At 29.9% G+C, this 14973-nt stretch overlaps 3 protein-coding genes across 21 annotated transcripts in view; 1 reads left to right on the top strand and 2 right to left on the bottom strand.

The window, feature by feature from the left end:
- Positions 1-265: 265 nt before the first annotated feature.
- Positions 266-1746, bottom strand: Ssb-c31a (single stranded-binding protein c31A). 3 transcript variants are annotated; one of them, XM_035872850.2, is made up of 4 exons: positions 1507-1591; positions 1174-1244; positions 681-903; positions 266-577 (listed from the first exon to the last, which is right to left on the bottom strand). In XM_035872850.2, the coding sequence occupies exons 2-4, from the start codon at positions 1225-1227 to the stop codon at positions 495-497; spliced, it is 360 nt and encodes a 119-aa protein (XP_035728743.1). In that variant the 5' UTR covers positions 1228-1244; positions 1507-1591; the 3' UTR covers positions 266-494. The 3 variants fall into 3 exon arrangements, with proteins under 3 accessions (XP_035728743.1, XP_035728742.1, XP_035728741.1); XM_035872849.2 differs by having other exon boundaries at positions 268-577; positions 1511-1629; XM_035872848.2 differs by lacking the exon at positions 1507-1591 and adding an exon at positions 1609-1746 and having other exon boundaries at positions 269-577.
- Positions 1747-2515: 769 nt separating this feature from the next.
- On the top strand, positions 2516-4028 carry eIF1A (eukaryotic translation initiation factor 1A). Its single transcript, XM_035872847.2, has 5 exons — positions 2516-2684; positions 2894-2977; positions 3053-3289; positions 3417-3517; positions 3605-4028. Exons 1-5 carry the CDS (start codon positions 2669-2671, stop codon positions 3608-3610), a joined length of 444 nt encoding a protein of 147 aa, XP_035728740.1. The 5' UTR covers positions 2516-2668; the 3' UTR covers positions 3611-4028.
- A 946-nt stretch (positions 4029-4974) lies between these two features.
- LOC118444503 (uncharacterized) overlaps positions 4975-14973 on the bottom strand; it is a 68419-nt gene continuing 58420 nt past the window's right edge. For 3 of the 17 annotated variants that reach the window (XM_085655152.1, XM_085655193.1, XM_085655268.1), the window contains 3 exons: positions 12836-14164; positions 7618-7696; positions 4975-7536 (listed from right to left, as the gene is read on the bottom strand). In XM_085655152.1, coding sequence (XP_085511278.1) covers positions 7398-7536; positions 7618-7696; positions 12836-14164 — 1547 coding nt within the window. In that variant the 3' untranslated portion in view covers positions 4975-7397. Of the gene's footprint in view, positions 7537-7617; positions 7697-9331; positions 9428-11265; positions 11492-11896; positions 12703-12826; positions 14165-14973 lie in introns of those variants that run through there. The other 14 variants (XM_085655490.1, XM_085655516.1, XR_014981855.1 and 11 more) reach the window with 13 other exon arrangements.

The raw sequence follows: 14973 nt of genomic DNA, 5'->3' as shown, positions 1-14973 counted from the left end.
ATGTAAATAATTACAGAAATCTATTAAATTAAATGAGATAGTAGTACAAGTTTTCAAAAATTTTGTTAGATTTCAAAAATCTTTTAACTTTTTTTATAATAAAATTGTTTTAATTAGGTAATTATACTTATAATAATTGTTTTAATTAGGTAATTTAAAGTAATTAAAAGGGAAATATAAACAAGAAAAATTTAATTTTTTAAATTAAAAATAATTTACTATAATTTATTAATATTTATATATTTATTATCGTGTATGTGATACATGAAATATTATTAATAACAATATTTCAAATAATATTAATAGTAACGCTTGAAATGACAATTATATAAGAAGAAAAAAGACAAATGTCCATTATTTTGTAAAAAAACCTAGATTCTTATAGAAACAAATACATTTAATATCAAAGAATATTTTAATGTAATAAGAAAACCCAAAATGTACATCTTATAATCAGTTAAGATGATTTTAATCAACAATGACAAAATAATTTATCAACATTTTGATTTTGCAACTCTATCAACTTCTTCCACGATTGACATGAACTTACGCCATTGTGTCATATTTAAACATATACCTGTATTAAAAATAAATAGTCATTAATTAATTATTGTTAACTAGTAGTATAATTGTTCTTCCTATCAAATTATTCATAAAATTAATTTACTTTGTATTTATACCTTTCTTGCCTGGTTTTAAATCTCCTGCTTTATCATAATACATTTCTCTTATATCCACAAAGAGCTTTCCTTTAAAATCTCTAACATTTACTTGACGATTGTTACCTAAATCCCACACAGTTTCATCTTCATCTTTTGATTCTTTTACTTCTTTTTTTGGCTTTTTACTCGCGACAGCTTTTTCTTCCTTTTCTGTTTTCTGTTTCTTCTTGACTTGCTCTTCCTTCCAATTATAACAGTGCAATGTTTGACAATTTATTAAATAAATTAATATTCAAGTATTTTATAGAAACTTCATATTTAAATTGTAATTGTAAAATATATAAATTTATATATATTATAAAACAAATTATAAGTATATAAATGGAATTATTTTTTTTCATCATATAAAACAGACTGTTATAAAATGTTGTAATAACTTAAATGTAAAATTGTTTAATGTATTTTGCATACAATAAAAAATAATCCAAAATAAATGTAACGAATAAATTACCTGCTCGCTATCACTTTCGCTATCACTTGACACATATTCCTTTGATTTTGGCATTCTATATAATTAAGTCTCTGTAATACGAAAGAATTAATTAAAAACCAAAATTTATAAAAGTTTGATTCATATCAATAACCTAGCAGAATGAAGATATTTATAAATTTGTTAAACCAGCAATATGTTATTTTAATAAGCTTATGTATTAAATATCAATTATATTTTAGTCATTATTTTCAAACAATTCTTTTTTTTTTAATTTATCATTAATTTTAATTTATCGTTGAATGTATTAAATATAAATATATAAATATATATATATTTATATATGATATATACAAACACATATATATAAACACGTTTCTATATTGTTTAGGACATAGTCTGAACTATTGAAATGGAACAAATATTTTATATTGTATCACCAAAAATGACACGTACATATTCTAAATAAAATTTTCAGTCTTTTCTTGAAACAACCGTTACAGTTACTGAAATCGAACTTGGACATTCACATCTAACCGTCCAATACGATCCATTCGTCAGTAGATTGCTTATACGACACACACGCGCGCGTCCATACACATCAAATAATATAAAATAACAACGATACAAAAAAATCAAAGGTAAATATGTCAAAATATTTAAGGTCATATATATAATAAAGAAAATTATATTATTTAATCATTAATTAAAATTTTTCTTTTTGTTGGACAATTTTAATTTTAATTTTATAACTTTATCCAATTGAATATCCAATTAAATTTTATCCATTTCTTAAACTAGAAATAATACAGATAACAAACAATATTAAATTCATACATAATGAGTTATCTTGTTAATTTGTTTTTTTATTATATTTCTTTTTATATATATTATGTTATTAAATAAATAGTAATTATTAATTAGTAGGTATAATTAAAATTTATCGCTAATATAAAGGACGTTTCTAAATATTTCCAACTTGTCCAATTTGAATCTGTGACAAACTTCAGAAAGTGAAAATTATTAGTGTCACAAGAAATCAACATTTAAAGATTTTACTTCTGTTTTCTTTTTCCAAACATAATTAACTGCCGTATTGTATTTTTTTGCAGCTAATCAAATTTTTTAGATTTATCGCATTTTATGTTACTTTATTTGAATACTTCATTCATAGTTCCTAACGTACTATACGTATAAGTTGCAGTTTAGTGCGTTTGGTCACGCATTAATTTCATGATTTTTGTTTTCAGGTTGCTTTTTCATCTGTCACTTACTATTATTAAATTTTATCACAGTTGGTAATACCATTTACTTTTATATCGGCCGATAAGTAGATTTTGGCCTATAGACACAGTCCATAGGGAGCGTCAGCAAGCGAAGCTAGTGACATCTAGTCATAGAATATTATATATAAAAAGAAAGAAAAAAACTGTAAGCTAAGTACTTTTACTTCTTCCAGTCGCGTTGTGTGAAATCATTGAGAGATTATATACGCGAGAATACATTTTAAGTCATCATGCCGAAAAATAAGGGTCAGTAAACCCTTTTTTTCTACTTTAAAAGTTTACATCCAAATAGAAATTTCTATACCACGTGTAATTTTCATAGTGTAATATGATTAGATTGTTATAACCTATTAGTGTCAATCATGTATTACAATGTGCATTCTTTACTAAGTTATAATTATAATTATTGATTCATGTTTAATATCATTTTATAACAATATCTTTTACTTTTCTAGGAAAGGGAGGTAAAAATAGGAGGAGAGGTAAAAATGAGAATGAAACAGAAAAGAGAGAGTTGGTGTTTAAAGAAGATGGTCAAGGTAAACTGTTGAATATAGATATATCTAAATTGACCTGTAGAATGATTGTATACAGTAATATTAAAATTTTTTTAGAATATGCACAAGTAACAAAGATGCTTGGTAATGGCAGGCTAGAAGCAATGTGCTTTGATGGTGTAAAGAGATTGTGCCACATTCGAGGTAAACTTCGTAAAAAGGTTTGGATTAATCAAGGTGATATCATTTTAATTGGTCTTCGAGATTATCAAGATGCAAAAGCAGATGTTATTTTAAAATATACATCTGATGAAGCTCGAAATTTAAAAACTTATGGTGAATTTCCTGAAACTGGTAAGTATAATAATTTTTTTATATGACAATATAAATTGTTTATATATAAATGTATCAAATAACTATGCTAATTCATATTTATTTTAAAGTTTCAGTATTTGATAATATGAAAACATTATTGTTTCAGTACGCATCAATGACACTGTTACCTTTGTTGAAGATGGATTTGATGAAGATATTGAGTTTGGTGATGAAATCAGTGATGATGATGAAGATGATGTAGACAATGTAAGTTTTGAAATCAAAACTTTCAATGCTTCTGCTTATAAAAGAAACACATAAAAAATAATTATATATATGCATTCACTTTTACAGATCTGATGATCTATAATACAGTCAGGTGCAAATATATAGTGTCAGATGGTATAGGAGTATCTATTTATTTCAATAGATGCAACTATGGACACTTCACTAAAACAGCAAATTTTGCTTCTAATAAGTAGCCAATTTTTCTTGTATCTATGAATAAAATAACATGTTTCCCATTAATATTGTACTTGTTTTGCAATTGTATTGTTTCTCAAGTCTTGTAAGATATCTTTTATCCAAATTGTGTCACTATAAACGCATATCTATCATTTATATTTAATTTATAAATTTTATAGATTTGGCTAAAGTACATTATATTACCATGCACTTAATAGAGATCTAAGTAAGTAATGTTCTCATATATACCTCTTCATTTTTGTATATCATTGTAAGTAATTTGATGATATATGAATGTATAACCATTTTAAACAGAAGAAAAATAGTATATATATACAAATATATATTGTGTGTATATATAGATATATATATATATATATATATACACATACATATGTATAACACTACAAATTTTTATGTGTATTAATCTGCATCATTAAAAACTGTTTATTAGAAAGAAAATGTCTTAATTCCAAGCTAGTTCATAAGCCGTTTCCTTCCTGATTATAGTTGGTCAATGTTAAATGCTTATGTATATTAAAATAGTAAAACGCAAAATTTTGCTCAAGTTAAGAACTTTAAACGAATGTAGCATATTCTAATATTTTCATGACAACCAACGTTCTTCTAACGTATATTCATTTATAATTCGTTCTATATTAATTTCATATAATTTCAGTAAAAAACCAATAATTTGTATAATACGATAAAGTATTAAATCTTATACTTTGCGATAAAATATATACTCGTGATCCAATTGTCCCATACAGCGGTAACATACTGGCAGCCAACTTCGCCATATCGAAAGGAGTGAAGATAAAATGTATCTTGTTTATTTAGTTTAAAATATATCGACTATATATAAATATTCTGTACAATGTGTAAAATAAAGAAATATTTGTTTTATATATTATGATATTGTACACATTAAAAATATTTATAAATTTGTTATAGATGTCTGTAATGGTAACATGAAAATATAAATATGCTAGTGTTTATTAATATATTAACAAAAGTGATTTCAATATTTTCTATAGATCTTATTTCACCATTAATATACTTACCAAATGTTAAAATTAATTGATTGCATGCGTTTATAAGTGAATTTTTTAAATATTTTCTTAAAATGTACTATTTTTAATATTAGAATATAAAACTTCTATAATGGAGTGAATGTTATTACTTTAATGAGATTAAAACATGACAAGAAACGTTACAGCATAATTTGTGCTTTATGAATAAAAGAACGAGACAAAACGAATTCTGTCTTTCTTTACTCTTTTTTTTCTTCTTTTGTAATACATTATAACTGCATTAGAACATTTTGTTTATTATGCTGTTATTGATAATTCAACCACACAGTGCTATATACTTCATACCTTCTCTTTTTGGTTGATATAATGCCGTGCAATGCCATTACAATATTATAACTTAACACAATATATTAAATAGCAAAGACATATGTAAATAGCACAGAGTAAAATGGCTGTTGCTGATTGCGTGCATGATTGTGTCATGTTACTCAGAAAAAGTGGACTGTACAAAATTATAGGATCTGTGAAAACTACTAATGCGAGATTGAAAATTAAATACTTCTTAGACCTATATATCATGTAATATAAGATATATTACAAGAAATAATGATATACTATAGATTGGTCTCTTTAACTTACTGTAACAATGCATAACAAAGTAGAAGATATTAACCCTTTGACGTAACTTTGTCTCTCTTGATCTAATGCTAATATAACTTACCGATTTATGGAGTTTTTACCATTATTTTGATTATACGCTGTTGCGCAAAATCTGCTGGTATAATTGGATAATCTTCGCTAAAGGTTGAAATATTTTTAATAACTTTTCCGTACGCGAATGAATACCAAATATCGAATATCGTCAAAGGGTTATGTTTAATTTTCGTCCCGAATTGTAGTAATTATATTATAATTACCACTCTTGTATTTACGAGACATTTCTTTCTTAGCAGATGTTAATGCGTTTTTGCACATAAATTATGGAAAATAGTTATTCTTTCGCGATGTAATCAGTAGTTTGATTTACCCAGAATGTTTAAATACCAGTATTACAACATTCGTGAAATTACACTAAATGTTACAATACATTGGAGCGTTTCATTCATTTTCATGCGCGCGTGATTGTGCCTTTGGTCCTTAGGTCAAATAGGCTCTAGGCAAGTCTATTAATTGTAGTTTAACAGTCATTACAAGTAATAAGTTATAAATTTCGTATATGTAATAATTATATCTTTCAATGTATCATACATAAATCGAATGTCATATTCGTAACGTTTTTTTTAATACACATATTATTTTTTCCTGTACTTCTTTTTTTTAATTGTGTTGTACATTGAAAGCTAACACTTTCACTGAGACAAATTCAAACTAATAAATTTAAACAATATATTTTTCATAATCATCGTGCTGCCTCGTTTTTTTTTTATATTTTATACAATTCATATGGACAGATTGCCAACAACATTACTCTCATTTCAAAATTTACGCATGTAACATTATACCAATGATTTCTTCTCTTCTTTTTTTAGCTATATAAATAAAATATTCGTGTTATAATCTTGTCATTATTACAACTGTATAATAGTACATTTGTATAAGTTATGCTAAGAAATTATTATATATATATAATTAAAAATTGTTAGGAAATATTCTTTAAATAAATTACAGTTACATTGCGCCTCGATTAATAAAAACATTCGTTTCTCGTTGTCAATTGAATCAGAAACGACTCATCGATCCTACAATTTATTGTGCACTTAATTTGTTTCTGAGGCAAGTGACAACAAGATCATCTGCGAAATTCACTGTCGGAAATATGAATAAAAGTTTACTATTCTAATTAAGCGATGTATTGCGCAGATAGACATTACAGTCATTCTAAAGCTAAAGCAGATTCCCCAGCGACCAATTAGCAAAGCCGCAATGTAAAATCTGTCGTTTAATTTCGTTATATTATCGAGATTTCATTATACATTATAAATATAATATTTGCTTTCGCCATGGCATATCGTTCGTTTCAGATAGACGTCTTCGAATAAGACGCATTTATCATCGTTTCGTTTTTTAATTTCAATATGATTTTTTAGTTGTTCGATCGATACTTTGATTTGCCTTGATAACTTTTTATTTGAAGGCAAAAACAATTCGTTTCCTTATTTTGTTTTGAACAACACGAGAGAAGGCGTTGTACGTGGACGGGTTGGCATAGTGAAGACTAGCAGAGAGCTAGTCGGACTAGCAACGACATATACATACATACATATATTATTAATAATAATTACCAGTTCAAACACAAAAGATATAAGGCAACGAAATAGAACGGAAGGGCAAGCAAATTCGAAGCGTAGGCCATAAGCGGCGTGACGATATAACGTCTTACAATACATACATAGTATATGCCTTGTTTATTTCTCAGGAAACGTCGCGAGAATGAAGAGCTTTATTTATTTTATTGGATAGTGAATTTTAATGGAGTATTTTGTTCGAACAGATGCTTCGTTAAGTCAACGCAAAAGAAAATATTATTCCCTTAGAGGAATTTTATATTCTTTTGACGACTGTTTCTTTTTTGAATCTGTTTCTTTTTCTATTATTATTATTGTTATTATTATTATTATTTTTTTTCGAGCTTCTCATCTTTCACATCTTTACTGGCCTTTCCTTTCCTCTGCCATAAATTGGTCGACTATTTTCTGCATTGATTCCCGCAAATCGTCCGTCACAGCTATGCCACCTGCCATTGGTATCGTCGTTGTTGTCGTCACTACTTGCATCGTTCTTGTTACTCTAAAAATAGAATTCGATTGGAACATCAACGTAAAACAAAGAACAATCACAAAGAAAAAGTTAAAGAAACGAAATGAATACCTTTCCTGCGTTAAGGGATCCATTTCGGTCGTTATTGTTTCTACAAAGGTTGGCTCGCTTTGTTGCAAAAAGTCAGATTCTGTGTAACAAAAGAAAATTAATCAACTATCTGTTCTAAAAACGTAAGCAAGTTTACTATGTCGATTGTTCACATGAAGACAAGTACCAATCTTATACCTTTCAATTTTACATCATGCCCAAAAACAAGGGGTAATAATACTAGACACATATAAAAAAAAGTTGCAACATCGCTAAACATTTGACGATACATAATAAATATATAATACGCATTTTCACTCAACCAGCCAAACATTATGCAATTGTTTTTTTTCTTTTTCTTTCTTTTTTTATTTTAACGCTTTTTATAGACACGTTTACTTTGTACTTTGTAGAAAATATGTTGCGAGTGATTGATATTGCCTCGATGTATTCAAACGGACTTTTTATATTCCAGTGCGACGAGCCATATGATACGGACAATATACAAATTTGTTTCATTTCATTTTATATATTAATATGTAAGTATGGAAATGAGTTTATATCGTTGACTCTGAATGAAATTGAATTACTGTAACAGCGTCGCTTATATATAGACGCGTCTTTCGAGAATTATTTTCTTTCAATAGATAGATATTGGCAAGTAGCACTGTCGTGTCAGCGCTCAAAAATTAATGATCAATAACTGAGATTCAAGTTATTTCTCAGTATAACTGTGCTGCACGCAGCGAGCTCGTGTGAAGCGCCGATAAAAGCTGCCGAATAAAGCATTTAGCAGTTAGTTGTAAGAGATACGAGTACTCAATATTATCAGTACAATCAAAATATATGTATGTATATTTTACAATACAATCTAATAGGAGTTTTCATCGATTTAATTGAAGCAAGAACATCGAGTACATGAATAGAAATTAGATACTGCTAGAAATTAAGTCGTTGATCCCGTTTCATTTCAATGCTACTATTAAATAATTTCGTGCAATGTGCGAGATCTTAAGATCTGATTACATCTGCACTACGTTAACGTAATAAAAATATTTATCGTCTGATATCGTTTTAAAAAATAGTTGAATGTCATTTTTCATTGGTACTCTTTCTATACCTCAAGTATTTTTTATTGCTCTTTCATAAAAACATCTTATTTTCTACTATTGTCGATCAATGGAAATACTCTTTTTCTTATCTTTTCTTTTTCTTTTTATTACTGTAGTTTTTTAATTTGTTTTTTAGCTTGTTTTTTAATTGTATCTCATATGTTCTGAATACTAATCCAAAATTTTTAAGTAGCACATACTAACTACTTATTTAGTATTGTTAGACGAACGGTCAAATAATACTGGAGTATTATATTGCAAGCTTTATATTAGCTATACTTATTAGCTATACTTAGCGAAGGAAATGTGCATTTCTACAAGCTTAGGATTTTTCATTTAAAATATGCAGATTGCATAGCGTTCGATAGCTGCGCCATCGAAAAGAGAAAAGTTACATTAGTTGTCACGCTAAAACTCACTTCTTTCGGCACATAATAAAGTTAATTGTCAAGGTTCTCGGATGATTTGCTAATCCATAGTATTTTATGACGGGCAATTTTATAATTTTCATATGTATATACCTATATATATATATGTATTTAAATATATATATATATATATATTTATTTATTTATTTATTTATTTATAGTATATACTATATACACAAATAAAGGCTTACTTACATGACTATTCGCCTAACAATCCTAACGTGACTAAAAACACGATTGTTGGTCCCTCTACACTTTAGCTTTATCTTGCGTGGCTTATTGTCAGAAGAGCTAGAAGGGTAAAAGAACTAAAGGATGCTTAAGAATGATGTATCGAACTTTTCTCAATGTGTACGTGCACTAGCTGATAAACGCATGAAAATAACATATTATTAATCGTTGGCCCTTTACACAGATTACACATAACTGTAAGATGCTACAGGAATATAACGTTCAAAGAAATTATAGGCAATGTCATGCGAACTAGTACTAATAATAAAAAACCATGCAAAAACAGTTGATACTTCGTTTAGGTAAACGGTAAATACGAGAAAAAGAAAGCTTGCATATCTTTCTATATTCAAGAGTTTACTCCTTCATGCACCTGTCTTAAGAATCAAAGTTACCTGTTCAATGCATATAAATTGTAGAATATCATTGTAGAGGATACACCTGTGTCGGTTAAATTGTATTATATGTATGCACGTAAGTATTTTTGCGTGTTTTGTATATGTATGTTCGTACATAAGTGTTATCGTCATGATAGTAATAGAATATGTAGAGAAGGGTATTTTCCAGACACGATGATTGACTGGCCGAATAATAAAAAAGGTCCGACGCATGTTTGAGTAATAAAATTATAAACGCGTCGGTATCTACGAAATAGCAAGCCATTCATCGAGACAAAAAATATAGAAACTTTGCCTAAAAAACACCTTTACAATCATCGAGATTTTCCTGCATTTAGGGAAAGTCTAGACGGTGACGCATCATTCCTTATTCGAAAATTTTCCAATGTCCCTTCGATCGGATAGTGTTACGATTAGGGGAATATACAATTTGTCTGATAATAACATGTTCGGCCCAATTCACAATCGATGACAGCTAATTCCTTCTTTTTTGCTTTATTTTTAATTCTTGCACGAAAATAAGAGAAAAGTAGTAGAAATAACTATATCTTTTTTTGTGAACACCTTAAGGGGTTGAAAATGTCTTAATCAGCCGCTGTTAAGTATATGAGAAAGTCGAAAATATGTATTAGTAGTAGAAGAAACAAAAATGATCGATGATTTAACGGATTTTGACACAAAAAAAAAAAATTAAAAGAACTTGTAAGTACTTAAACATACTTTGGTTGTCGAGAAAATGTTAGAAATACGTAAAAAGCTTTGTTACCAAGTATTAATTTGTTGAGAAAAATGAAGATTGAATCCTACAGGAGAACAATGATTTGAAATATCGGAGAAAATATCTGTTTTTATAATTAATGGAAAGAGAAATCTGGTTCCGATTAATCAATCAGTACGATCACGCAATTAGCCCAAAACTAATTTTATCGAAAATGGGCATATATAAATCAGAGATTTCGCGGGCAACAAATATTCGTTGTGAAATAATTAATACGACAAATTCTTTGGATTTGGAGATGTCAGTCGGTTATCGACGCTGCTGAAGATTGGACTTGCTGCTATTGATGTAATTGCATTTTAGTTCTAAGCACAAAGAATGTATATATATATTTTTAAATTTGATTATAAAAATTTTTCTATGAATTAAATCGAATATATTTTAATTTGGCAAACTGTAAATTTGGGTAGAAAAAAACACGAATCAGTGGGAACCAATTTCGTTATAGCAAGGTGCTATTTAATTATGAGCTAATTAGATATCTCCAGTACCTACAGGATAGAATGTCAAGTCGTTCATTTATTACGCTTTTGATACGGAATGCTCATGGATACGAACTTTTCCTTATTAAAATGCTCTTATTAAAGATGCTTCGTGCATCGAAATTTTCAACTTCTCTTATGTATGTATCGACTTTCATTGTATATTAAATTTCATTTTAAATTAAAGCTCGATCTGAGTGGTTACTTTATAGAGAAGAATAAAATGAAGGGTAATCGTACCCAGCTTGCCTCGGGATATTGTTAGAGAGAGTGTAGATGGCACGTTGGAATGTACGTGGCTCCACGGTAAGTAAAAGTGCTAGTAGAACCATCAATACAGCAGCTGCTGCACTCATCCAACAAGCACAGCTCGTCCTACCGGTAGTCTTCGTCCTAGGCTTCGTCTCTATCACACTGCACTGCATGCTCGAGCAAACTGATCGTACCGTACTGTCTGTTTCTGTCACTTAAAGATTATGCCTTTCGTAAATTTCTTTCAAGCGTATGGACTTCGTGCAGATGTTTTTTTTTTTTAATTTCATGACGTCTCCCTGCCGTATAATTAGTATGAAGAAACAGCAGGCGAGTATAGTGTAAATCACAATACAACAAATCTTTTCGTTCTTCCAAGTTATTTCTAAGAAAAATATTTTTGCGACGAAACAATTAAATCAATGAAATATAGTTGACATAGACCGATAAGTTCGTTTAAAAGATGCTTAATCAACATTTGATCGTTTAATGAAACTGAAGACTTCGCACACAAATTATTCACGTGTTAAGTCTCTTTGTTAAATATTATGTTTATTAAACAAAGAAAAAGAAACAAAAACTAATCCATCTGTTCTGAATGAATAATGAAATTTTCGATTTCCCTTGAATGTGAATTATAAAATAAATATGAACAATAAAATGTGAACAGTCGAAATATCTAAGTTATTCGAATGTACTTGCCATTTCATTATACTAATAACAAGAGCACGAAATTGAATGTACAGACACGTTTTATTGCAAGTAAGTTTCAATGATAATACATTAGCCCCAGAAGCCCCTCATGACAAATTCGTCCATTTCGTAGCAAAGACCAACGGTAGGAAGGCAAAATCTTTTTTCACCGACAACATTTCCAAATAACGAAGCACGTTAATCCGAGCAATACACCGTAGGACGCATATTTTACCCCTAATATGTAATTTAGGAGCCACACACGTATATAAGTTTGTGATCCTGGTACACAAGCTTTGTTTTTCTTTGCAACCAATCATTTAAATTTGCACCATACAAATACCGAATACCGGCCCTACACCTTGTACGAATGCATCAAATTAAAAGACATCGTAGAAATCTTAATGTCATGCAGTTCCCAGACATTGCTGATCAGTGCGCGCACATATACTACTTCAAGATCAAAAAGAAAAATAATAGAAGCGTTGCTGCAGGTATCGCACCAACTCGATTCTCTTCTGTAAAGAAGATTGTAACTAATCGAACGTAAGTACAGTAAATTTATTTCGAAGAAGAGATTAAAATAGTGAAAATGTCAAAAATCGCCTTAAAAGATCCGAAGGAATAAAGAATCCAAATATGCCAGTTACAATTTCATCCCGTAGAAGAGTGAACCGTTGAGATTAGGACGAATTACGAACGTAGCTACGTTCCAGTGTTGAAAATAGAGGCCTGTGCGAGATTGCGTGTACATGCGAAATAAAAGCAAATGAAAAAGAAAGCATGTCGATATATAAAATATTCTATATACGGACGCAATTACGTATTCGAGGTAACTGGTTAGCGGGATTCGTACATTGCTTACTTAGAAGGTTAGCTGTGAATGTGGTACCTTGGTCGTCCTCCAATGGGGACAGTTCCGCACCTTCGTGCAGTGCTACGTCCGACCCGCTAGAACTGCCCAAAGTACGTCTCTTGCATGGGGATCTTCTTCTTGGCCGAGGAGAACCGTCACTATCTGTATCGCTGTTCAATTCGTGCCGCAAACTATCGTTTTTTGTATAAATGTCACCATTACCAGAACCAGGTGATGTGTCTAAAGAAAGCTGCGTCTCCCATTGCTCGGAATTATTAATGGACGAGTATTCTGCCACTCCGGCTTGCGTCCATGTGTCTCGTTCATCGCTTTCTGATTTTCCTGCTTTCATATAACTTCTATCAATCTCGCATTCCGATGTCTTCAGGTCTGAAGAAAAAAATGGATCATCTGATCGATCATCATCAGTTCTCATCGATTCTAACATCGATTGATTTAATCTTTCCGAATAAGAAGGTCCAGTAAATTGCCTTATTGTAGTTAATCTTTCTATAAACGTTCCATCTTCGTTCGTTTTAATATTCTGATTACTGTTACTTGGATTTAATCCTATACTGGGTTCATCTTCATAAACATCAATGCCTTTAAAATCAGGTAAGACTTCTGTGATTCTAGTAGTTTTCCTTTTAATAACTTCCGTAGGATATTCTGAATCTGTTATTTCAAATGTAGAAGTAGTGGTTACAGTTTTAACTGTTTTCAAAACTTCATCCATTTGCATAAGTTCGTTTAGCTTGTCAGGATCGATCGCTTGTTCCGAGGAAGACACGATCGTTGTTACTGTGGTATAAGTTTTATCAGAATCAAATATTTTTGATGGATACGTATCACTCGTTTCGATCCTTTCCTTCTTCGTCAAATTTTCAGTCTTTATAATATCTTTATCTTTATCAATAAGATGACCAGTATCCGATTGTGAACGGATTGAATGATCTTTGCCTAACAATTCATCCTTCGTAATACATATTATATCGGCTGATCTTGGTAAAGGAATATGAGATTCCATCTTTAATCGGCCACGAATATCTGATTCTATAGTTTTATTCATTACGCTCTCTTCGTCTTCCATCTGCTTTTTTATTTTCACAGGAATTTTGGATTTTGAATTGCTTTTTTCTGGAGATTCAGGGGAACACTCGAATGGTTTCTTAATTTTAAGACCATGTGATATTCGTGAGGCGTCACCAAAATCTAGATGAAAATCAGCTTTGGTGGACGACTTGGTGGTGAAATGACGTGGGGCGGGAACAGGTTGTTTTGTTGGAGCAGAAGTAGCATGCCTCTCTACAGTCCCATCAATCTCAGCCGAATCATGCCCTGACCCATCCAAAAGGACATGGACAAGAACAGGAACAAGGACATAAAGCACATTGATACACACTAAAAATTAATCATTTTAATCCAACTTCGTGAGTTGGACATAAAGATTTAGCGTGTCTGCTTGACATTCATATGTGTGTGTACGCCCATACCCACTAACAGGCGCACGCGCACACACGCACGCTCACGCGCATTTTTTCTGCATGTACGTGGGTGTGTACGTCGCACTTCTACGATAAGTTTAGTTAGTATCAATACTGGAACAGGATTAGTTTGTTTATAAAAAAAACACTCATTAAATAGTGTCTAATTGTGACGCTTGGATCTTACTAAAATGGACCATTACAAATTTAATCTCGAATACGTTTTAATATATTACAAATAGTTTTGTATTATTAGAATAATAGAAGACTTACTTGAATAGTTATCAATCAATTGTGGTAAAGAAGGATGTAGGAAAAATACTTTTAATTATTTTTATATAAAAACATCTTTTTTAAAAGATTCTTTTAACAAATATTTATAAAAAAAAAGGAGTTGAAACACTTTATAATATATTATACATTTATGAGATGAACTATTATAAATCATAGAGATCGTAAACCGTATTTATTCTCAATATGTTGCCATTTCCAAAAAAATGATAATTTTCTCGTTCCATATGAACCACTGCAGTATGTAAATTACAGCAATGTGTTTTTAAAATTTACATGTATATATATTCTTGGCAAATACTGGTAAATATTTAGTAAGAAACATGCGCACAGTATCCGTTAGTGTGAAAGCATCGGCAGGTGCTAACTATG

Source organism: Vespa mandarinia, chromosome 1 (genome assembly GCF_050613455.1).
Source record: "Vespa mandarinia isolate Hongniang chromosome 1, ASM5061345v1, whole genome shotgun sequence".
NCBI lineage: Eukaryota > Metazoa > Arthropoda > Insecta > Hymenoptera > Vespidae > Vespa > Vespa mandarinia.
Note: the sequence above shows the minus strand (reverse complement) of the source record. Positions and strands in the feature narration are given on the sequence as shown.

Bases quoted from the DNA above. Each gene is read 5' to 3' on its own strand.
- Ssb-c31a (XM_035872848.2), bottom strand. From the start codon at position 1,227: ATGCCAAAATCAAAGGAATATGTGTCAAGTGATAGCGAAAGTGATAGC. The intron at 904-1,173 runs GTAATTTATTCG...TATAATTGGAAG, and splicing joins GCGAAAGTGATAGCGAGCAG to GAAGAGCAAGTCAAGAAGAA. The intron at 578-680 runs GTATAAATACAA...TTTTTAATACAG, and splicing joins TTTAAAACCAGGCAAGAAAG to GTATATGTTTAAATATGACA.
- eIF1A (XM_035872847.2), top strand. The intron at 2,978-3,052 runs GTAAACTGTTGA...AAATTTTTTTAG, and splicing joins GTTTAAAGAAGATGGTCAAG to AATATGCACAAGTAACAAAG. The intron at 3,290-3,416 runs GTAAGTATAATA...TTATTGTTTCAG, and splicing joins TGGTGAATTTCCTGAAACTG to TACGCATCAATGACACTGTT.